A 24,461-nucleotide genomic window follows, 5' to 3' on the forward strand; every position below is an offset into this window, starting at 1 on the left:
TACCAACACAAAATTCAGGTAATTAATAATCATGTAGGATTTGACAGAAGCTTTAATTGAAGTTACTATGTTTAAATGTTTGTAGTAGTTCCTACAGCAGCAATCTTTGGTTTTATCAGGAATTTAAAACATTAATACCAAAATAAGAGAAGGATGAAGGTACAGTACAAGTACACCACATCCAATTTGCTTGTACGTACAGCCACTTTGATAAGCACCCAAGCAGAACACCATGTCTTAGTCACCAAGGATTGGCTTTTGCAACATCAGACAGTGCAGGGCTACAAATGCCATAAGGTATTTAAGATCATGGTGATGATGGAAGCCATTGGCAAGTTCTCTTCAGTTCTGCTGTGCCTCTTTTTCTGTTAGGTTCAGAGAAAAAGGCCTTCTTTGGTTTATACATTAATAATAAAAAAAAACCCATGCCACTTGCTTTCATCAAAAGCCTGACAAGGAAGAATGTAGTATTTTATAACTTACTGGAGACTTATGAAACTAATTCACCTTCTTACAGGAGAAGAACAGATACCTTTTAGGGAAAAGGATGTTTCAAAAGATTCCGATGCATCTGATGCAAAGGAAAAACATATCCGTCACTACTGGCTATTTTAAGTCATACTCCCTCTCTTTGCTCCCCCATTTATTGGGCGGAGGACAGCTGCTTCCTTTGTTACCAGAAAGCCCAAAACATCTCTGAGATTAGCCTCCTAGGCAAATTCCTATGGCATGACTCAGTGGGTGTGGTTAAGTTTTTAACAGGTTTTAGCCAGCATTACTCTTCACTTACATAGACATTGCTTAAGATATGTCCAAAAAAAGAGGAAGTGAAGACATATCAAGAGGAAAGTCAGTTTTAGCATGGAACACACAACCTGATTATATGTTCCCATGTAAGTAAGAGCATGGTACAAAGGACAGCCAAAACAGGGACCAGCTGTCCCAGGACTGGGACTAATCTTCCCACCCAACAGTAAATTCAGTCCAGTGCAGACACCCAATTTCTGGATTACCTTGCAGAATGCAAGATGGATGCTTGGGAGACAAAAGTGCTTTCCTGAAAGACAGTTTAAGTGAATCTAATGACTAGAAATATATGCACAAATATATAAACAGAGACATGATGGTCCTTGCCTCCAAGTTTCATTAGTATAAACCTTACATTTTACAGGGCAGAAAGTGGTTGCTAAAGCCTGGATGCCTGTGCAATATCTGAATCCACAAACAACTCCATGCAATTTCATCCCAAGGAGGAAACCACGCTATGACACTGGCAATTAGTATAGCTGAGGCAGACAAATAATCAAGATTGAACCTTGCTCTGCCATAGCAATCTTTTCCCTTTACCCTCAAGCTGTATTTTTGTCAATAAGACTGTTCTTTACTACAAGAGAAACATACTACATAATGAATATCCCTTCTCTGTCTCCTCAAATATTCCATCCCTAGTCTTGCTCAAGTGTAAATCACCTTTCGAAGACTGGTTAGTTACAGTTACTTATTTAAGCTGTAGTCAGACTTTCTTAACAAGACAATCACTTAAGTTTTTCATCTTTTAAAATATTCCTCCAGCTAGAGGAAATATAGCCATTCATAGCTGGAAAAAAATCCCTCTACAAAGCTCTCAAATGAATTTAAATTGAAGGAGAAAAAATAAATGTGCATTTTTAGGAATCAGTAACAAAGCCAAAACTATTAGACTTTTACTACAAAAGTAGATTTCAGTTTCTAAAATACACGAAAATTTTCTCATAGAAGGAAATTAAGGAATTATGGAGAAAAAAAATCCCACCTCTTAGTGCAGTATCTGTACTGGAATGAAAGTGATTTATTTATATTACACACAGATTTTTATTAAAAAGGCTGGTAATGGAACATTTTATTTTAATGCATCAAGTTGATAAAAGATTAGTTACAGAAATTGTGTATAATGTTGTATAAGTCACATGGATGGGTTATTTAAAAAAAGATTTGATAATTAGAGGAACACATCTCTTATTTTAGTTACATCGTGAAGTGCCTTGTGTAGTCGTATTCTATCGTTGGAATGACCGCCTGTACAAATTTCAAGAAAATAAGAAGGTACCTGAGTTTCTTATTAAGGAAAATGTATAATAGCTAGAAATCCAGCAAAACAAAGCAGAAGTCACATTCAATGGTCTGCTCAGCAGTATTTCTTGCTAATAGGAAAATAACACCTAGCTACTTTAGAGTTAAGAGAGATGGAGATTAATATTGCAGTATTGTGGTAATGACATCCCATGCTTGACCAAAATTAAACAAGCATTCCTGGTTTAAGTAAATGCAGGGAACCAAGAGTTTTTTTCAATATATCCTGCAGACACCACAGAAACATTATCAACTCCACTTACACTCTTAATATTTGCTATTAACAAATGCCAAGATAAATTCTACACAGCAAGGATAATCCCTAGCTACCTTCCTGTAGTTGCAGGGAAAGAAGGCTCCTCTCCTCAGTGTTTTAGGGACTCAGAAAAAGGAATCAGCTCCTATTCTGAGCCATCCTTTGAAAGAGCTCCTGCCTGTTCACAAGGGAAAAGTACACAGATTAGCTTAAGCAAGCTGAACACTCTGCCTTGGCAGAGAAGAGTTCCCTTGCACATATCACTTGGAAATGCATGTTGGGCCTGAATTTGCAGTCTGGAGTATATTGAATAATTACAATTTTAAAGTCTCTGTCCATGTGGGAAAGAGGCAGATAGGAAACTGAAAATTTAATAGAAATCACTACTTTCAACTGACTATTAAGTTACATTGGTACTGGATGTAAGTAAACCCAACTATTTTGACATAACAGTCTCACAGACCATTTCTTCACAAACAGAAGATAAATGAAAATGAGTCAAGAAATGTTAAGAATGGCTCAATTTAAGTGATTAAAAAAAAAAAAAAGAAACACAAGGGGAAAAACAGCTACTTGCAATTATAGGAGGACTAGGAGACTTGAACAACTGTGACAGGCAGGTTATTTTTCAGTACAATTCCAGTTGCTTGTTGCACAAATTGAGCAAGTTTCAACTCATACAGTAAATGAGAATTTTACTGATTCAAGACCTTTAGCTGCTCAGTAATTCCTGCTTATTTGCCCTACAGCAGCAAAGAACACTATTTTGAAAGGACACACTTGCTTTTATCACAGAGGTTGCTCCAGTCAGAAAGTATACCACTGATTCCTACAAAGCATAATTAAGCTCACTCAGCTTCCTGAAAGAAAATTTGAATTGTGAGGCATTTGATATCGATGTTCAGAGTGGATTAAGTGATTTTCATTGCTTTTTGTCAGCAATGTTGTTTTACTAAGATATTATGCACATGCAGAATAGGGAATAGTGGGACCTCTACACCTTTCAGAAATTAATTTCAGATTAAAATCTAATACAAAAGCTGCTCCGCTACGCAGTGATTACACTCTGGATAGAGGCTGTGAACCTCCAGTCCCACCCTCCTACATTGGCATCACCTGTTCATGCTCACAGCTACCTCCTTCACACCCTTACAAACAAGGGCTCAATCCCGTCCCTTCAATCCTACCTGCCTTTCCCATTGCTCCTGCCACACACCACCTCATGTTCCCCCAAAAACTTAACGGAGTCTGTTTGCACAAAGGAGCTCATCCCAGCACTCCAGCAAGCGCCATCCCAAGCAGCTATTCACTGCTTTCACACACAATTGTGTTTCAGCTTATGAACCTTGAGGTAACAGACCTTGCACTGCAAGAAGTGTCCAAGAATCTGTGTAATAATGAAAAAGGATACATGTGAACTCCAAGTTCTCCCCCACCTTCTGCAACAGTCTCGATTATTTTCTTCATGACTTCTGCATGCCTGAAAAACAGATCAAAACCAAAACATTTTAAGGAAGAGGCAACTTCCTCTTCATCAGGACGAATAGGTTTTGTGCAAATTAAATAATTTTGGACCATTACGTTCAGAAGTAGCAAGATGAAATTTTCAGTTTACTGAGAAAGTAAAATAGCAAGAGTAACTGAAAAGTAACATTAAGTGATGAATGTAACATTATTTAACAGCTCCTTACATTCCCATAGAAAGCAAAAAATGTTGTATGCTACAATGTAGACTCAATGTCATAGGTGAAATGTTGTATGCTCAATGTAGAGTGCCATGAGAGTGAACGCATACTGCTTGACGCCAGTATGACTTTTAATTGCTAAATGCTAATAAAGCCCCCAGGTAAGTCCCTAGAAGGTAATACTGACCAGCAGCCAGCCACCAGAAGTTCCCAGATGCCCTCTGAAGATGATGTCTAGAAACTGCTGTATCATTTTTAGCTGCCTTTGCTGTACTCAAACTTGTAAAGCTTGAAGAGTTTAAAACACTAAAACAATTAATAGTTTCCTAGGAAAGGCAGATTAACTCAATCCTGCATAAATTCAGAACTATTGCTCTAGGACTGGCTTAGGGTATGGAAACTTTCTCTGGTGGTAACTTGGATTCTAGAGCAAACCAACATTTTCTAAGCTAGTTTCTTCTTGTAACTCTGTGATTGTAAAGCACTACAGGGAAGGATAAACTCTTCTCAGCTCACTGAGGTTCTAGAGCAAACAAACATTTTCTAAGCTAGTTTCTTCTTTCTTGTAACTCGATGATTGTAAAGCACTACAGGGAAGGATAAACTCTTCTCAGCTCACTGAGTTTTTAAATTCTCATCAGTGACATCCCAGACCTACTATGAACCACATGATATTAGTACACAAAGCTGGTCCTGGGAATGCAACACAAAATTACAGAATAGCCAGGGCTGGAAGAGACTGGTCATCACCTAGTCTAAAGCCCTCCTTGCTCAACGAGCAGTCAACTAGAACAGATCACTCAGTGTTGAGTGCTATGACTTGTCTGCTATAGTTTGGTATATCCTTAATGATAAAGACTTCAAAACTTTTAATGACCAGTTACAATTTTAAGTAATGTTCTTGTGTTCAAGGCAGTTCTATCCCATAAACTAAGGGAAGAACATATCAAATCAGAGAGGAGAACTACTGTATGTTAAATTATGTTTTATTTATGTACCTTTAACACAAACTCCCAGGTTGTATAATTAATCTTACTTTTATCTCTACTTCAACCTTGTTTTAAATAGAGGATTCTGCAGGTAATCTTCACCAGTGACATAATACAGGGCTATGGGTGTCCATATACACAGCACTGCAGGTAAGTGAGCAGCAGTAGTTTAAAACACCCATCCCAAAACAACCAAAGTGCCAATTGAGAAGGAGGATGAGTGGGAAGCAGAGTTTGCGTAACTTTCTCACCATGTCTTGATACCAGTACGTCAATCTAAATAGCTGACCAGCAACTGGCTTTTAGTAATTATCTCCAAAGTTAATCATGCTGCCAGGGGCTGCAAACAAGGAAGGAAACTGTTGCAAAGTTACCAATGTAAAGAGGAACATGCAAGTCTGGGGAAATATTAAAGGTCAGCATTTGTCATTTACTGTTGGTCTTTGCAAGCCAGCTAACCCTCAGAGCTGATTCCAATTCTGGATCCCCACGATGCCCTGTGGAACACATGCCATTTCAGGTGCCAAGGCCAGCTGCTTCTCTGTAGGAAGCTGGCCACTGCCAAAACTTAAGTTTTGACCTTATGCATAACTGTATTTTTTTACTGGCACAGAATACAGGTCACCATGCAGGCATTAGAAGTCTTTAACAGCATACTGACTCAACTTCATACATCTTAATGACATTTGCTCTTTTCTGCTTTTTAAGAACTATTCAGGTACTTCAAATTCTACAATGGTCACAGAGTAATGGCCATTCTTACTGAGTTACTCATGAAAAGCTTTGCAGGTGCTTTATAAACTTCATAAAGTTTGTTTCCTGTTTTCAGCCTCCTCCTGTAAGAAAACTTGGAGGAATGAACATAAAATATATAAACACACTACAAAGTAAAGAAATAACTTTTGAAGAAATGTAAGCTAAAATATCCTGCTATCTATAAATCTTTCCCTGAAGATATTTAGAGCACATTAGAAGCAAAAAGAGTTTGGAAGCCTATCACTATTCTGAAATGGAGATAAATAAGTCCTTGGAATCAGTGCAAGTAATTATGATTTAATTGTAAACATGTTTAGTAGTTAACCTGGCTGATAGTCCCTTCATAGCACACAAAGAAAAAGCTGAGAATCGTGATTAAAGCAGTTTACAGCAATTAATAAGGAAGTTGACTATGTTCCTCCCAGTACCATAAAAATGCTGACAAGAACTATAACTTACAGAAGAGCTGTAAGATGAACAATTTTCACTAACTACTCAAAATAGAAGCCATCTCAAGTAGCTGACAATGGGATCCAACTGCTGTTTCTTTCCTTTCTTTGACACCTGACATGAGGATACTCACTATGCAATAAAAAGGTTTGGAATCATACAAATATCCTACATTACACAATGTCTATAGCATGATGGGAAGCAACAGCAGCAGATATAACTAAACACTCAGAGATCCTAGCTGAATTAAAAACAAAGCAACAGTTTGGCTATTGGTTTTTATTCAGAAGCCCAACCTTCTTAGCTGTTAGCCTTACCAACATGAAAAAATAGAATAGCTTACTTGGAAAGTAAGAAAACATTCTTAAAACCTCCATTTTAGATATGCTGTTAGCCTCTTTCTTCACAGCCTCAACACTACCTTTTAAACTCTTTCCAGTGTTAAGCAGTTGCAGGTCCATGACATCACTTTTTGAAAAGGGCTACAGTTTCCTCCATTTTTAAGACTAGCAACAGACCTGTTTCACTTCAGTATCAATCATCTATTTCATGATAAAGTTGAAACAGGTCTCATGATGTAAACCATTCCTTCAAGCATAAGTGTAGATTACATAAAAAAGGAACTGGCACTTCCCTGGCTTCAGAGAAAGTGAAAACATGACCTGAAAACAGGGCTCTCACCTGTGAAGAGACTCACCCAAATTCACAGATTAGCAGTGCACTGCTAACACCTCTGCAGAGTAATAACTAAAATTAAGCAAATAAAACTGCAGCTACAGCCCAGTATAAACGTCATAATTCTACCTAGTCAGTGAGGGCTGTCATGCTGAAATATCACTGCATCTTTCTTTGTTCTTAGAGTGCCCTCCAAATACTCATCAACAGGAGCTTCTTCCCAAACAATTTACTAGCAAGGCTTCCACAACACAAAGTAAAATTAAATTCTGGCTTCAGGATTTTTTTCCTCCTTTTCTCCTCTTAATCATCCTCCCGGTCAGTCTGCTAAGACCTCCTACATTCCTCCCACTTGACACTCCATCAAAAACACTAGTTGCACAAAAAAAGATGCATCAATTTTTTGTCCAAAATCCTTCGGACAGCAAACAGTAGGACAGTCAAAGTCACTAACAGGTTGAGATTAAGACTAGTATGTTCGTACAAGGTACAAGAACACCTTACTGGATTCAAACCAAAGATCTACCTGGTTCTCCTTCCTATTTTATAGAACATGCTCAATAAAGAGGCTGGAACAAGCCCCTCATAAATGCTCTGTCCAAAGCACTACTAGAACTGCATTTCCAGCATATTGCTGGAAATTACCCAGGGACTTTCTTATTCTGAATCCTTCTACTAACTACAGTTTTAATAACCTTGACAATTTTTTATTTCATTAACATACTATGGCTTAAATAAGTACTTAGTTTAGTTAGGTGGTGTGTGCAGAAATTAATCCTTTCTGGCTTTGAAAATGCCAGCAGAGTAGCATTCAATGCCACCAGTTTCACTACTGGAAGAAAACTTAAATCCTATTACTTCACCTCCTGCATCATTCATAGTGAAGGTCACGGATATCATAACGCTCTACTCAGCTTTTTTCAAATATTAAGGGACATAGATTATTCTATCATTTATTATGGGAAAGAGCTTTACAACTTTAGTTATCCCACACAGATCTCCATATATTTTCCAGTTTTAGTCTTCTTTCACCTCACAGACTACAGAGCAGATGACCAGAGCTGTACTCCAGTATTCAATATGTGGTGGTCTCACAGATTAACAGAGGCCTTATGTTGTTTTATGTTCTATACTTTATTATTTGCTTTGCAGTTCTTCCACTTCTGCTTCTTGTATTACTCTTGAGCACCCAGACTGACATTTTCATGTTAGTGCAGACTTAAACCTGATGATTAAAAAACCAAGAATTACTCCACAATTTTCAACTAGACCACTAGAGGGGGAAAAATTACTTCCCAGCACAATGGCTTCTCTGCTCCATACTGTCCACATGTAAGTCTGACTGCTTGGCAAAAGCAAACACTTTTGAAAAGCAGTGGCTAATGAACTGTGAACTGCAAGAAACATGATACACAGATTTACAAAGCATATGAATATCTATCCTCTTAAGACCAAAATTAGCCATAAAGTACTTGTTGCAAAGTTCCCTTGCTCTCTTCTCTAAATGCTAAGCCAAAAGCAAGAATGCTTTGAGTATGTGAAAATGACTACAAGCTTGTCAACAAGTTATTTGACACTCAGCTAGAGACATGGATGGCCTAAGTGTTTGAATCAAAGGAAATTAAACTGGCAATGTGGACTCTTAAATTTTTTCTTTTAAACATATGCAATCATACAAAGAGTGTATTTTCTTAAAAGGTAAAGGCCCAAACTTGTACCTTCAGGAACTTCATACTGTCAAGAGGAATTACACTGTTTCAGATACTGGCTCTGTATCACTAAGACACCTAAAAGGATGTAAGGGCCTACATCTAAGACAGGATGCGCCTTTCAAAGGTCTAGAAAAAATATCTGTGCAGCAAGTTGAACTACACGCTCCCTATGTCTTGGGTGAGAAACATGGAAAATGGAACAATACCCAAAAAAACCAACTGTGTTTTGCAGCTGTGTTCAACAAATACTTCAGTGTGACAATCACAGGATCTCTATTAATCAGTGCATAAGGTAAAGGGGAGCAGGAGATAGTTACCATAAAATAAGAAACTGCTATTTAATGTTCAAATAGCCTTTTCAGCTGCCAAAAGTATATACACTGTACTTCTACTCTCCCCAAAAAGTAGACAAAAGGATAAAACTTTATCTCGTGGAATTCTTTTAGTCTGCCATCTCCTGGAGTACACAGGGAAGATGAGTTTAAAAAGCAAGTTGATCAGAGAAGACAGTGCTAACTGCAGAACATGCTGCACTGAGCACTGGAATGAACTCAGAGAACTGCTGACCCCTTCCTTTCATACTGCCTCAGAAGCTAACAGACCACTACAGCAACCAATTGTAGAAATATGTCCAGAAGACCTGAAGAAAATCCCTAACAAGAGCAGCAAAGTGCCTTGTATGTGCAGGCACTATCAGACCAGAAACAAAGACTTACCTGCATGGATGAACTGAACACATGGGCGGTGGAGGAAGATGAGGATGGTTTTCAATGGTCACTGTTTTTTTGACATGATCTTGACTAATATCTTCATACATATGCTCTACTGTTAAAGGCTGCCGCTGCTAGAGAGGAACAAGGAACACGAGAACCAAAGCATTACTAACAAAGAATCTTGCTCCTTTCTAACATCAGTAACAGACAATGCCCCAAAAATTACAGGCATCTAAAATATAAAGGTTCCGAAGGTACAGTGAAAGAACTGCGTTAAAATCCATATGGTACAAAAATAGTACTGCACTATTTTGAGCAGTGTAGTCAATGTATCTAAAACCAGCTAGGTTCCCTCCTCAGTACTTGAGCAGTGGGACCTACCCAACTTTAGCTCAAGAAACCTAGTGATTAAAGGGAAGAACTATTCATATATTCCTTTCTTTTGAAGGAGATGAAAGTACATACCTGCTTACTTGACTGAGTTTACTGGGGTAACTACCAGCTCTACAGTGCTAACAAAAACACAAGTGCCTTCCTTCAAAATACGCTCAGTTATCATGTGCAGTTTTTAGTGAAATTGTTCCAACTTGCTGCAAGTACAATAGAAGTCCTGCCTACAAGCCTATATGGCTTAATGGTTTTCTTAACATTTTTTCCTTTAAATTTCTATTGTGAATAAGCAACAAAATAGCCTATTTGACACAGTGAGCCTCATTTCACAGAAGTAGGAAAAAAACCCCAACATAGATATACCTCATCATATCCAAATAACCAGAGCCTTGGAGTCTGGTAATATTTGTCATAAGTGATGTAGAGGTCATAGGTTCTAGTCTGTAGAATAGCATCTTCCCCTCCAACATCAACTTTAGTTTTGTTAGCTTCTACAATCTGTCGTGTGTCAAGCGTTGCCTGGTTCAAGGTAAAAATAACAAGATTAGAATAATCTTGCTTGAGTTCCTTCCTTTCCCATACTAAGTAGTAATGTAGAACTGTTAATCATGTCCTTAAGTGGGCACAAAAACCCCCAACTTATGGTTTGTTTTTATTTCTAAATTAGGAGCATCAGTTTCTCCCCCAACAAGTAGTTTTTGGTTTTATTTTAGGTGATTTTTTTTACTTTTCAAAAAAGGTCTGATTTCTTAAGGAAGTAGGCAGCTATGCTGTTACACCCCCTACCTGCTTTCACAAATAACAGAAAATTCCAATGAAATTCACAAGGCAAAGGTCTCAGCTTGTGCAGGTTCATTAAGACCATAGCATAGTACCACAAATAATGAGGCCTTCTGTTTTCTCTATAAAAGTCTGATGTATTGGTGTAATCTACTGAACCTACAGGCCACTCATCCTCCCTGTGTAAGCCCCAAGAACCACCACTGCATTTTTTAACTTCTCGTGAATACAGTGCTGTTGTACAAGCAGAGCAAAAAGGATTAGCAAAACCAAGGAAAATTTCTGTGGGAAAAATCTTTGAGGACCCAAGGGTTCAAGTTAGTGCAGTAGATTGGCAGGAGACAAATCCATAGGAATCCAAGCTCAGTAATCCTACTACTCATAAGCTTGTTATTTCAGCCATTTATCATTATTTTTACTTTGCTTGTGCTTATATTGTAACAGGCAAGATAGAGAACTGTTCACTCACATCATCTGTCTCCAATAGCCCACTTTCTTCATACTCTGAAAAGAAGACCCATAAAATTCTGTGTTCAGCTTGTAGCCAGTCATTATATTTGTCATTCATAAATAACTACTTTAAAAAAATCGACATGTATCTAAAGAAGTTTTATTCAGGTAACCGTCCCAATCCCCAAACCAGACTATCTCTTTTTAAACACAAATTTGACCAAGACTACAGTAAGTAGGTGGAGCTATACTTCAGCGATTTTATATAGGCAGATTGAGTTTAAGTGTAAGTACAAGGCTGGAAGGAAGCTGTGCTAAATCCCTAATTTATACTTTCTTAGATCTGTTCTGCTACACAATTTTCCAATCACTAATATTTAGTCAGGTTTTCAGCACACAAGTTAGAGCAAACATGTATCAATAAAACCATACAATGATGCTAAAGAGCACAGGCCTACTGAAGTTTTCAGCATGAATTCCTTGCAAAGAATGAGTGGTGTTTTAGAGTGTACTGCTTTAAAGACCTGAAATACAATATGTCCTACTCAAGTTAAGGAAATACCTTCCATGTCTGCAGCTTCTCCTTCATCTTCCTCGTCATCATCTTCACAAGATGCTGAACACTCTGGTATTTTTATATTATCCTTTAGAAGTTAAATTGAAAATACTGCTTTAATGACTGTTGCATCTACATAGCCTAATAGCCCCAAAAAATTGAAGGTGTTAAGTCCAGTCAATACATTCAGTGAGCCAGAAAGATAACTTCTGAAATATTGAGGACTACACTGAACTCAAATATTTGCTTAATAACTCATCCTTGTTTCAAAGTCCTAGTATGACATTAAAAATTCGTTTAAAAAGTTTTCCTTTCACTTTGCAATCTGGAATGATTTAATCCCTAAACAAAGAAAAGCGACCATGGTGTTAAACAATCAAGAGATCCACCTATCTCAAATGAAAGGCAGTAACTAAACAGCTAACACTAAACATCTAGGTTAAGATTTTTTTAAGTTCTAACCCACAGCCAACTGCGCAGCAGTTATCATAAAATATCTCAAGGAAGGGACCCATAAGGATGATCAAGTCCAAACCCCTCCTCTTGGTGGGACTACATAAACTCTATTATATGACTAAAAGTATCACCCAGTTTCACAGACTCTGAGCCCCGTCCAGTTCCATAATTGTTTTAAACCACAAGACAGTCACAAAAGGTATCACATTTTGATATAATTCTGCAACACAAGAATTACAGTTCAACAGAAACAAATACAGCACAAGCCCACAGGTAGCTTTTGGGCCTTGCATAGCATAGAATCCAACGAACAACTCCAAAGAAATTCAGAAAGTAAAGGTCTCAATTTACAGAGATTTCATAAAGATTTTAGGAAAATACTCCAAATAACTACTACAGTTAGAAGCTCCTCTAATTCTGAGCATCAGGTGGCTGATTGTTCATCAAAAAAACCCAAACCACCAAAACCAGTAAAAACTAAGTGACAAAGTGCATTGTCAAACAGAACATCAGCAGGAAAGAGTTGTCCTCCTGGACTGGACCTAGGACCAAACAAGTTTTTCTACACACAGTAGAGATAAAATCCAATGCAAAGCACACAACAGCAGTTATGAATCACAGTAACAATCTGCAAGTATTATGTTTTGCAGAAAAAGTTATCAACTTCAGTCATTCCTTGAGTATTTCTTCCACTCTCATGTTACTGACTTGTAAAAAAGCAGTATTTTTACTATATTCAGCAAAGTCCTTTGGAATACCTGCACTTCACTGTTCATCAAATCGATAGCATTTTTGGAGCTGTTTATAATTATGCAGTAGCATAGGGCAGCCCATTTTTCCCCCCTAATTTTTAGAATCCAAAGCTTCTTGGATGCTCACAGCCCACAGACAGAACTCCCCATAAAAACTCATCTTTAAAAGTATTTTGTGTCTCTGTCACTTTCTTCATGTTTCTTAAACATGTTAGCCAATACATTTGCATTTCAAGTACTTCCTGAGGACTTAAGTTTCAGGTTTGTTTCCTGCTGAAGTGACTTTTTGGAAACATGCAGAAAATGAGGACTACATAACATGTATACATTTAAACAAATAAAGTTCTTCTAAACTGAAGGGCATAAACCTGTCAAACAGGATCAAGGTGCTAAAAGTCTGCCTGCTGTAGTTGAAGATCACAGTTAAAGAAACACTTTACATTCCCATATTACTTTTCGACATAAAAATTTCTTTACATTGGATTTCCAAACACTAATGTCTTGAAACACAAATGTGTGACATCAGTGTAAACAGAAGTTAATTTTCAGTTTGTAGAAGCCTGGCACACTGGCTAAAGACATTGCAAAAAGACAAATGCCTCGGTAAACACAGCGATAAGGAGATGCACATGCTTAGACTAATATCACAGGCTCTGAGGGTCAATGTACCTCTGCAAAACAATTTGTGATGAAGTGTAATTTCATCTTTCACAGGGAGTACTGCAGTACTAGATTGACACTGGTAAAACTACTATTACCTTCAGGTCAGTAACAAAGCAACAGAAAAACTTAGAAACAAGCACCTTACTGTCTAGTGTGATCTCCTTAACTGCTTCTGTTGCACCCACTATACCTGTAAATTGAACAAGAAGCTTGTGTTAAAAAAGCTCGGTTCTTGGTTAGAGAACAGCATAGAAAGTTTGCAAGGATTTCAAAAGCAGTGTCTCATCTTTCCAAGTCACACCTCAACAACCTTGATATGTGAGAGGCTGTTCATTCAGAATTGGTAACATGCTTAGTGCGGGACATCCCTAAGCAAACCACACCAGTAACACAGAGCACTACGGCACAGATGTGCCACGTCTTAAAAAGTCCGTGATGGAAGTCTGCAAATTTGGACTTCTATTTTAAGGTATTTTTGCATAAAAGTGAATTCAGGAGAAGCAGTCACATCACAACAATGAAACTCAACTTCATGAAAAAGGCAGGCATTTATGAATATTTCTGAGGTTCCTGAAAGCAATGACAAAGGAAAATGTAGCACAGCACTCAATGCTTTTAGCTGAGGGGAAGTGGGGATACAAAACCACGTCAAATCATAGAAGTTTCCAATCTTGAGATACTCCCCATCAGCCTCCTAGCTCTTACTGCAGTTCTCACACAATACCTTTTGGGATACATGCCAAGATTCTGCTTTGACAGAGTACATTTGTCTGATTAACTCTTCAGCTGTGAAACAGATTTTATCTCATTTGACAGCATTTAGAGACCTGGTGAGGTTTGGCCCGGGTGTTACAGCTGTGCTGTACTGTATGGTGCCCAAACCAGTCAACTCTAAAAGGAAAAACCTGGCAGAGGAGTCTATTCACAGGAGGGATGGATACTGCACACTTAATTCAAGGACATGACAAAGCTATTCCAAATTATTTCTTTGGTGTGGGGGCATTCAATTATGAACTATGATACCTATAAGAATTGCCAATAATGAAAAATGTATGCCTACAGAAAAAAAAAGCATCATCTCCAACCCTTTTCCTCCCCACCCTGGCAAACCATTTAGAGAACTTTCTCTACATTACAGCAAAAAAATTTACACCAAAGAAAGTAAAAACTTAGAGAAGTACTTTTGGAAATGGTGGAGGAAGCATCACTGAAGGACTGAATTGTATTAACACAGGATGGAACATCATGAAACAGATTAAAACTAATATAATTGCCAATTAGAAAAAACCAGACGTATTTTTAAGACACTGTGCTAGAAAATCCAGTGAGATAAGATTCATATAAGCAGTATTTTTTAGACTTCTTTATAAACACAAGCTCATTTAAGGGCTTATTGTAAAATAGGATCATCTTCCACTCTCATCTCTGTACTAACATCTTTCTTTTTAGTACAGCATCCACAATTTAAACTAACATCATCTTCACAGGATTTCCTTAGTCAGAAATGAGTACTACACAGCTCATATTTTAAAATAACTTCTTAGAACTTTAGTGTCATCATCTCTGAAAAGGAGCCTGTTTCAAGCACATACAGCCACACAGTTAAACACTGTGTACCAATCAGATGGGTAGCTGATAATGTAACTTATTTCCTCCAGGCTGCATATTGGTACACAGACGTGTATTTCAGAAAGACTTTACTTTCTAAGAGTGGAAACTGAAAATCAGGTTGCCAAATGCAAAGCCTGCAGCAAGACCTTGAATACCTGCATTGTGGAAAGTGTCTACCCATCCCCCATCACCATCGTCTTCTTCTATAATTGCCTCCTGCTCGTCTGAGTATTCCATCTGCTTACACCTTTTATAGCACGGCACTACAAAAAATGACAAAACAAAAAGAATGCAGTCAGTCATTCTTATACAAAACCAGACTGGAGCATGATATTGTCCTACAAGGCCTTCTAAAATGTGTTCTTTCATATATCCCTATTTAAGGAATCCTAAGGCTATATTTCAAATGCAAAAGTTTGAACTTCCAAAAATATGCTGATATGCTGTACCACGTATTTTACTTAATGTAAAATACAACTATTGCTGTAGTCTTAGAAGTTCATCTTTCTATTAAATATTAGAGCAGTTTCATCCAATCTTTTAAGGATTAGAAAAGAATTAATTTCTCATTTGCTAACAACTGGAGAGAACCTCTAAGTTTTCTTCACACTGGTAAGCAACTAAGGACAACTTTGCCTGCATTTTCATCAGTTTTCCAAACTCATTTAGGCTCTAGAATGCTGCTAAAAGTTTGCAGCAGCTACTTATGCAATACATTAGGTATGTTTAATTATAATTTAACATCTACAAGGTAAGAATTCAAATGATATTAAGAACAACTTCTGTCATATGCATTACAGAGCCATTTAAATAGAGATTTGGATAATGTTTTCAGAAAATAGTCAAAGAAAGACTGAATATCTGATCAAGGCAAAGCAGGCATTTTCCAATAGTGTGAACAAGCACTATGTAGAAAATGCTCCTTCCTTTTCTATTAATATGGAGAAAAATAGATCCGCTGCATGAAGTGCAGCATTTGAAAACTGCTCTTTAACCTTTCAGAAAGGGATAAAAGAGGTGTGAAAGTCAAAGTGAAGTCATCCAAAGACTTCTAAAATGAGGTCTGTAAGACGGTTCCCAGTCTCAACTACGCCCACAACTTTTACTCAGGTGGGAGGCCAATGTTACACCAGCAGCAGGAAGCACATTATTCTGGAATGTGATCAAGAGGATTAGAGCAACGAGGAACCTCAGTAGTGACAGGAAAAGAAACAAAGCAGATCAACTGGCTATCAAACCATGAGGCCCATGTCAGGAGAATGTCCACTGTTACTGTAGTAATTTTCTCATTATGGTGCACTGCAAGACCCCAAAAGCCAGCAAGGAAAATCCAAGTATATAATACAATCCTCTGCAGGCAAAAATTTCCTCAGGCTTAATGCTAATACTTCATCTAATAGCTTTGACACATTTTGATACAAGATCTTTCGTATTTCCCCATAATTGTGCCAAAATGTTATCCTTCTTATCCATTAAAAAGTATCACCACATGTATAAGATTGTATTTATACGACTCTAATTGACAAGGGCATTGACATTAACTACATACTTGAATTAGAAGCATCAGTGTCAGCATAAAAAACATTTTGAGAACTCTTTAATAGCCTGAGTTTCCAAAGGAAAATAAACATATCTTCATTTTAGACACTGAACATGAGTTGAAGCAAAGACAGACAAAGAGGTTAATAATATTTAAAGTTCATTTATACTTTATCAAGGCAAGCTTTATGTCTCATATAAAGCTCTACTATATGTCTCATATATAGCTATACTATATAAAGTGGTCTAAGAAAAAGAATTTAGGAGTGCAGGAAAAACTTCTTTAATATTGCAAAGCCAGAGCATCCGAAGCGTAAGGTATTTGCTTCCCCATCAATACAATCGGTACAGCTGACAGCACAGTCAGCCATACTGTCAATTCTAAGAATGCTTACATTTAAATTTCAGGCTTACCATTTTTAGTTACCAGAAACTGTTTGTCTGTTGGCAGATAAGCTTTGACTTTTAGTTCTTCTCCTGAAGCCCTGTAAAATGAAGCACACCATTAGAGAATTTGATGACCTGCAAACAAAAGAACCTTTCTATTTTCACATTGTGTCAGGAACATTTTATATAATCCTCTTGACCTATTCTCAGAATTGGTTTGCTATGACTTTACTCTTCCCTATATACATTTGGTATGGTGTTAGAAAGCTTGGCCACCCCTAACTGTTCTGAGATCAACACCATTTTATGCCTCAAAAAACCTTCATCCTGCGATGGCCAAGCAAAGGTGGATTGACAAAATAATCTATTCTATATAAAATTTTCTAGGATCAGCAACAACAAAGTAGAAAATGTCTGAAGAAAGCAGCTTCAGAAAAACAAGAAACAGACCTCTATAAATACAAAATCTGTCCATGGTCACTAGTGCTTAAGTACTCTTAATTTCACATTATTCAAGCATTTGCCTTCACCTTGAGTGGTTTTTGGTTTGAAACAAGAGTAACATTCTAAATAGCCCATTCCAAAATGCTGCTAGACTCAACATCATGTTTTCTCTGAAGGAGAAGGCAAAGGGGCAGGGAAACAATGATTCAAACATAGTAATTTTTCCTTCAGCCATTCGAGGCTCAGTACAGAGCCAAGACCCTGATGATACCAACTGCACAGACAATGCTCATTTAGGAGCAGTTTCATAATGCAAAACACCAGTAAAACATAAGGAAGCACCTTATTTGCACCCTTACTGTGCACAAAACAGAAGGGATTTCTAAGGGCAATCACTGCACAACATGAACTGCTGTGAGCTAACTTGAATATATTTATTAACAAATGCTTGTCAAAATATACCATTTACAGCTACTGCCTAGTAATTCCAGTTGCACATGGCCTTTACTTTTTCAATCACCAGGACAAACCCGGGGAGACATGCTGCTACTGCAGCTAAGCACTAAAAGCATTCACAGTATATGACAGATTATTTCCCCTAAAACCTCAGGAAAACAAACAAAAAAAAACCCCAGCAAATCCTCATCTCAACTACTGCTATACGACAATTAGTAAGCTGTATAGAGCCGTCATAAAAGTTTTACTGGAAAAGTACACTTACTGCTCTGACAACTGTATGGCTAAATCCAATGGAAACAGACCAAAGCCCAGGCAAGAATGCCAGCTTTCTACAATTCTTTCAATTTTCCTTACCATTGCCAAGTAGGACAGTGGTGAACTAAGTGGTCTCCAGCTGCAACAAACTGTTAAGGCAGGAAAAAAAATTACTTTTACACATGGCCAAAGGTAACAATCTCCATTTTTTTCTCAGCATTAGTATTTCAGTTCCACATCCCTTTGATCAATTAACTGTGTAATCAGCAAATGTTACAATCAGCTTGATGCTTTATTTTAATCCCATATCTCAGCTAACCATGAAAATGCAAAGATTAAATCAACTTCACCTGAAATGCTTACTAAGCACCATAGCAAATTCAGCGTTTCAAAACCTGTGATACTACCTTCCAGTCTAGTAAGAACCAAAATAGCACCTGGACCTAGTAAGACTATTTACTTTGTAATAAATAAATTATTTTTATTTGCCACTATTCAAACTTTTGCAAAGATAACAAAGAGCTTAATGTAAAACAAAAAAAAAAGTTTAATTCTCTTTCCTTGTTCAAAACAATTTTGCAGTAAGAAAAGCGAGACCATCAATCCACTGAATCAGTGAGAGAACTGCAACAAAGAAATAAACAGCAGAGATTTTATATAATGACCATCACTATAATAGCTGACCACTGATGTAAACTAAAAATGGATTACCACTTAGTACACTACAAATCTTATCAGCAACTTTGTTCTGAAGAAATAGTTTTTAAAAATATTCACTCTGCTTGTTCTTAGTATCAAAGATAAAGCCTTTTATAAAATTGCATTACTAATTCAAAGTGTTACTGTCATGTTAAACTTGCCAGCAATGTCATGTGTGTACAAACTAAAAATTCATGCAGCAAAGCCTAACCCTCTGGGCTTGTCTTTGTACACATAAATTGAGGAAGGCAAGCCTGCACTCAAGTGATTTTTGTGGCCTTTGCAGCACTCCCTTTGGAATATGAGGTGCACAGCTATTGCTACAGGTGCACTCGTCTTGAAGAGCCGGTTTCCCTCCCCAGCTGCCCAGGAGCTGCTGCAGTGTGATGTAACAGGCTTGCAGCAGGTCACAGCCATTTCCTCATCATGTCCTCCAAAGGCAGGCGGATCAGTGCTGCACAAAACACCACAGTGCGCACCGCACACGGATTAACAGGCTTAATCTCTGCAAAACTGCTTCTCTTTCAACTACTTTCAACAGAAACCTCTAGCAAAATTGAATCCTTTAAAAAACCCCAGCAAACCCTCCCAATACACAGGGAAATTTTAAAACTCATTATCTCTTACATAATAAACATAAATGAAATTCCAGAATTATTTAAAATTCTCTGTTCAAGGAATTGGAACTCTGTTTGTGACAGCAATGTTGAAATATATTACTAAACATGAAAAAACAGTGTAGTTTGTGGGTCTAACAGATACATAGCCCTAAAACGGCATTTGAAATTTCATCTATTTTTTTCACTTGAGGCAGCAAAATTATCTCGCTGGTTTCACTTTCTATTTCTCAAGCACTGATGCTACCTCATATCTGAATCAGTACTGGAAAGCAGAAGGAGATCAATTTTAGGACATCTTATTTCTAGTCCTGAAGAGAATGATTTTAACAATTTCCCTCTATTTACACACATAATTAAAACAGGTGTCATCTTTTGGAGGTACTAACTAGTAAGAACTCATGACGGGCAAGAATTTTTGAAAATAAATCAAGTGCACAGATAAGTGAAAAAAAGGAGTAGGTGTTGAGTTTGATGAGTCATCTTTAGTCTTAATTTATTCATCCTCAGAGGCAAGCCACAAAAATCTATACACCAGTTAGTGTCTCAGGCTTAAATTACCCAAGAAATCCAAACTCATGCAAAGACAACATCCTAGTGTCATCATTCTTCTTTAGCAACCACTCCTATATAAAGGCTGTCCAAGGGCTAACCAGCAGGTCCATGCTCCAGCTTAATCTAAATTTACCAAAAATTTAATCTTCCTGTATAACTGGTTCCCTTGACTACTGTTTTGAAGGATCCAATTTATTCATCCCAGCAGCATCTAACTTGACACAGAGAACATGGACTATTCATATTCCTAGTGGTGTTTAAAGGCTGCAAACTGTTTCATGTAATACAGTGTGGTTCTTGCTATGTTCTATAGAAGATGCCTTTTCTTACAACACTACTGCAAATTCTTCTCCCATAAACCACAAAGGGATTAAGTACAGGTAGAACATTTGTCCAGACTTTCTCTGTTATTCTAGTTTATATACAATAAAGACCATGTATTATTGCTTAACATATATGAATATTTATATACACACATACATACGGTTATCAGAACAGAACACCATGTTGCTAAGCCTGTTTTTCTGTGTGGTACTTCTGTGTCAGAGGGAGAGAATGAGTGTTTGCTTGCCAGGGCAACACAGCAGAAAAATACAGGCATCAATATTAGGAAAAGTACTTCTGTCCACATTATCTACCTTCATCAGTCATCATTTGTTCCATTTTTTTTTTCCATCTCATCTTTACAATTTTTTATGGCCTAACAGTCCTTTCATTCAACCTAACAGCCCTAACTGTTTTATTAGAACTCTGTAAAGACGAAGTTTTTGCAGATCAATAGCAGTTCAATATGAGAAAAAGTGCAAGGGGGAAGTTAAAATAGCTCAACACAGCCAGTGTTCTTACTGTTCCAGGAAAAAAATGCAGTTTATTGCTCTTTGCATTGGAGTTCTTAAAAAAATACAACTGCTTGGCAGCAATTCAAAATACAACCAGCCTAAAGCAGCCTATAGAGAAGAAGAGGGAAAAATAATAATCATTGGATACACGGTGTGAACAAATATATGTAATGATCTTCACAGAGCCTTGGACGGAATAAAAACAGAGGTAAACAAAGACTCTTCCAAAGATAAAAGCTCCCCTTCAAGTTCCTCAGAGAAAAGAAACCAATACATTCCTACTTCAGTCCTGAACTCCCATGACAAATGGAGCTGTTGACCCAGCTTCTTTACAATCTTTTCACAGCATAATAGAGGAAAGAAGCATCCCACATTCAGATGCCTAATGCCATCTCTGGAGAAATTATGTTGATCTACTTTAATATGCAGAATAAAAAAGACCACTTAGAAATTTCACTTTGTGGAAATTGTTTCAAGAAGCAATAATTGGCAAAGACATGATCTGTTTAACACGGTTATTTTGCATTAAAAATGCATCATTACTTCCAAAATAAATTTAAGTTTCTAAATACTTACTTCTTCAGGTGTAATTACTCCAGTTTCTTTAAACTTGGACTCCTGCAAGAGAAAAGTTTAGAAATTTTGAGAACTATTGACAAATCAACACAATCCACTTTACTGGAAAGACAAACATCTTCTCTACTCTCATTTTGCAATTAGTTCTGTCCAGAGATCCAAGAAGCAGCCTGGACGAACCTCTGCCATGACTGACAGTCAACTTACATCAGAAAATAAGGAAGGAAGGCTCCCCAAAATTACTTGTTGCAAAATATGAGCTGTTATGAAAAATTATCACCCATACAAATTAATTTTTTTGTTACTGCAAATTATAGCAATAATGAAGAAAACATGACTGGCACTCAGTATTACGTTTGCCAGTAAGAAACAGAATAGCAGTTGGAATCAGTGATCCTATCAAGGACTCCAGAGTTCTAGGCATTGAACTGCACTGCAATGCATCAATATGAGGTTTGCAGTTAAGTAAAGTCACGAATGAAAGACCAAACCAGCTCTGCTCAGGGGTAAAAAAAGTTAAATACAAAGACTTAGTAATATACTCTCTTTTAATGCCCATTTCTGTGCTGTCATCATGCATCCCATGGAAACAGCCTCAGTTTTTGCATATTGTTGTGGGGAGTTCCGTGTATGAAAGAATAGATGGTGAGCAGACACCAGACTTATTCCGCATGGAGGAATTAAGTACTTTAGCATCAAAGGCAACATTTATGAAGCTTAAGGATAACACATCTTGTGTCATACTCAAATCTAGACTATGTGTATTATGTTTCAACTTCTGGTTGTTTGTTTCTTCAGAAAAGCCTCAAGTACCAAGGTATCCTACTGTTCCCCAGCATTCGCGCTATTCAAAACCTGCTTTTGAAAGAGAAGACAATTTCATCCATGGCACAGCTGACTTCTTGCCCTAAGGAGCCTATTTTTTTCCCCTCTCTAGACTAAAAGCATCAATTGAACATGTCTTTCTCCCAGCCACAACTCCACCATATTCAACCAGCCAGAAAACACTGAATAAAAGCAGCCCCAGCAACACTTGGGTATTCGCATTCCTTCCCCCAGTCTGTGCTATCACCTGTGCTACAGAAAATGAAAGGAGCACACTTGTTTCACAGGTACTGATCACTGCCTTTCCGCCTCAGTCCTAAGGAAGATACACCTAAGAACAAGATAAAGACAAGGAAAACAGCAGCTCTACAAACACTGTAACATCATTATATGCTAGGTGACTGAAATCAAAGTAATTTCAATTGCTATAAAACTCAGAATCCTCAATAACACATTGTGCAACACCACAGTGGAGACAACTTACTGGTTCCCCTCAAAATGAACCATAAGCAGTAGGGAACATGCACAAACTCGTGTCTCTGTAATTACAGAAAGAAAACAGGTAAAATATCCATCCTTTTTTCCCTGAGGGTAAATAGTTCATTTTTCCATGTAAGTAAATTCTTCAATTGTGCGAGACAAAGGTTTAGTTTCTTTCAAAAATTACTAAGTTGGAGTACTTATTTCGCCCTCGTAAAGGGAACATATACACACAATATCAACACCTTCCATTTCTGGAAGGTTCCACTCCTGCCTCCTCCCAGTAATGCATCTGGAGACATGGATTCATCCACTATTACACCAGCTGTGCAACAACAACTGTACTACTGAACAACTCACTTCACCTTCCCACGGCACAACTCCACTGCAACCCATACATTTCACATTGGTGAACAACTCCAGGAAGGTCCACTATCCAGACAAGAGCATCCCAAACACCACAGAGGAACAAGTTCAATTAATAATTGACTGTCCCTGCTATCTATGCAGAGAAGTAAGCTGCAGGGTGCAAAGCACATAAAAGGTCAAACCACAAAGCCACAGGAAGAGACTGTTGTCATGAACAAGTGTTTTTTTCAAAAGCATGCAGAAGCATCAAAATCAGTAGTGGAAAAACTGCTGCCAAGTTAAGCACTTGTATACAAATTTGGGGTTTCTATAAAAAAATGTTTGCAAATAAGAGTCGGAGAAAGGGATGTAGTCTAACAACTGCAGAAAAGCATAACTTGTTTCTACCTAAAGATGCAGTAACAGGAAATATAACAGATATGCTGTCTACTTTTATAATGACCCAATGGCTCATTTCTGCTATTCTCAGCTACTTTGGTGCACAGAGGCTTGTATTAATACTGTAATTCTGACACAGGAATAAACTGTGCAATGTAACACCTGATCACCCAACGAAGGTGTGTGGCTAATTTTGTTGTTTTGGTTTGGATTTTTTTTATGTCAGCTGAAAAAGTTGCCCTTTTACCCAAAATAACCATTGCAACGCAATTCCTGAAACCAGGCTCACGCCTCTCTGTACGCTCGGATTTCAATTCCGGGACACACAACCACGTAAAACTTTCGTGATTTTAACAGAAAACGGCAACACATTTAAGTAATTCCCTGAGAAGCAGGAGCAGCAACACCTGTTCTTCGAGAGGCCCGCCCCTCCCAGGTGGATGCTCCCCCTCTGCGGGATGAGCGCCAGCCGAGGTTCCCCCGTCCCCTCCGGACCGGAGCGGGATGAGGGCCGACGGCTGTGCCGGCACGCCCAGCACCGCGCCCTTCCAGACCCGCAGCCACGCAGCTCCTCGGGCCCGGCCGACAAGGGCACCGACAGCCGGGGCTCACGCAGGGACGCGCGGCCACGGGTGCCCTTCCTCCCCATCCCAGCTCCCGCGCAGGACCGGCACCTTGAGCACGGGCGTGAGGTACTCGGCCACCTCCAGGGCCTTCCCCTTCACCGTGTTGATGACGTTCTGCATTGCGGCGGACGGACGGACGGGAGGGCGGACAGACGGACAGCGGCCGCGCCCCCGCCCTCAGCACGGCGCTCCCGCGGCCACCGCCCACGTGACCCTCCCCTCACGTTCCCCCCGCCCCCCGTCGCACGCGCGTGACGACGCACGGTGCGCGCGCAGGGCGGGAAGGCGGGGCCGTGGTTTACGCGGCCGCCGGGGGGGCGGAGCTCGCGGGCTCCTGGAAGTCGCGGGGGCGGGGCCGGGCCGGTGGTGCCGGAGCGGGGGAGGAGGGCGCGCGCGAGTCCGCGCGGGGC

General features: G+C 38.6%; 1 protein-coding gene across 1 annotated transcript; it reads right to left on the bottom strand.

Moving 5' to 3' along the window:
• Positions 1–1,864: 1,864 nt before the first annotated feature.
• ATG3 (autophagy related 3) lies at positions 1,865–24,284 on the bottom strand. The gene is made up of 12 exons (XM_041464003.1): positions 24,100–24,284; positions 21,374–21,415; positions 18,187–18,236; positions 16,957–17,027; positions 15,159–15,266; positions 13,533–13,582; positions 11,528–11,609; positions 10,985–11,019; positions 10,099–10,254; positions 9,349–9,476; positions 3,777–3,845; positions 1,865–2,086 (listed from the first exon to the last, which is right to left on the bottom strand). The coding sequence occupies exons 1-12, from the start codon at positions 24,169–24,171 to the stop codon at positions 2,005–2,007; spliced, it is 945 nt and encodes a 314-aa protein (XP_041319937.1). The 5' UTR covers positions 24,172–24,284; the 3' UTR covers positions 1,865–2,004.
• Between the last annotated feature and the right edge of the window lie 177 nt (positions 24,285–24,461).

This window comes from Pyrgilauda ruficollis, unplaced genomic scaffold, assembly GCF_017590135.1.
Source record: "Pyrgilauda ruficollis isolate IOZ18807 unplaced genomic scaffold, ASM1759013v1 scaffold17, whole genome shotgun sequence".
Lineage (NCBI taxonomy): Eukaryota > Metazoa > Chordata > Aves > Passeriformes > Passeridae > Pyrgilauda > Pyrgilauda ruficollis.

Excerpts from the sequence above, each read along its gene's own strand:
- ATG3 (XM_041464003.1), bottom strand. The coding sequence starts at position 24,171 with ATGCAGAACGTCATCAACACGGTGAAGGGGAAGGCCCTGGAGGTGGCC. Across the intron at positions 18,237-21,373 it reads GAGTAATTACACCTGAAGAA|TTTGTTGCAGCTGGAGACCA; the intron begins GTAAGTATTTAG and ends CTGCCTTAACAG. Across the intron at positions 10,255-10,984 it reads GGCTATTGGAGACAGATGAT|GCAACGCTTGACACACGACA; the intron begins GTGAGTGAACAG and ends ACCTTGAACCAG.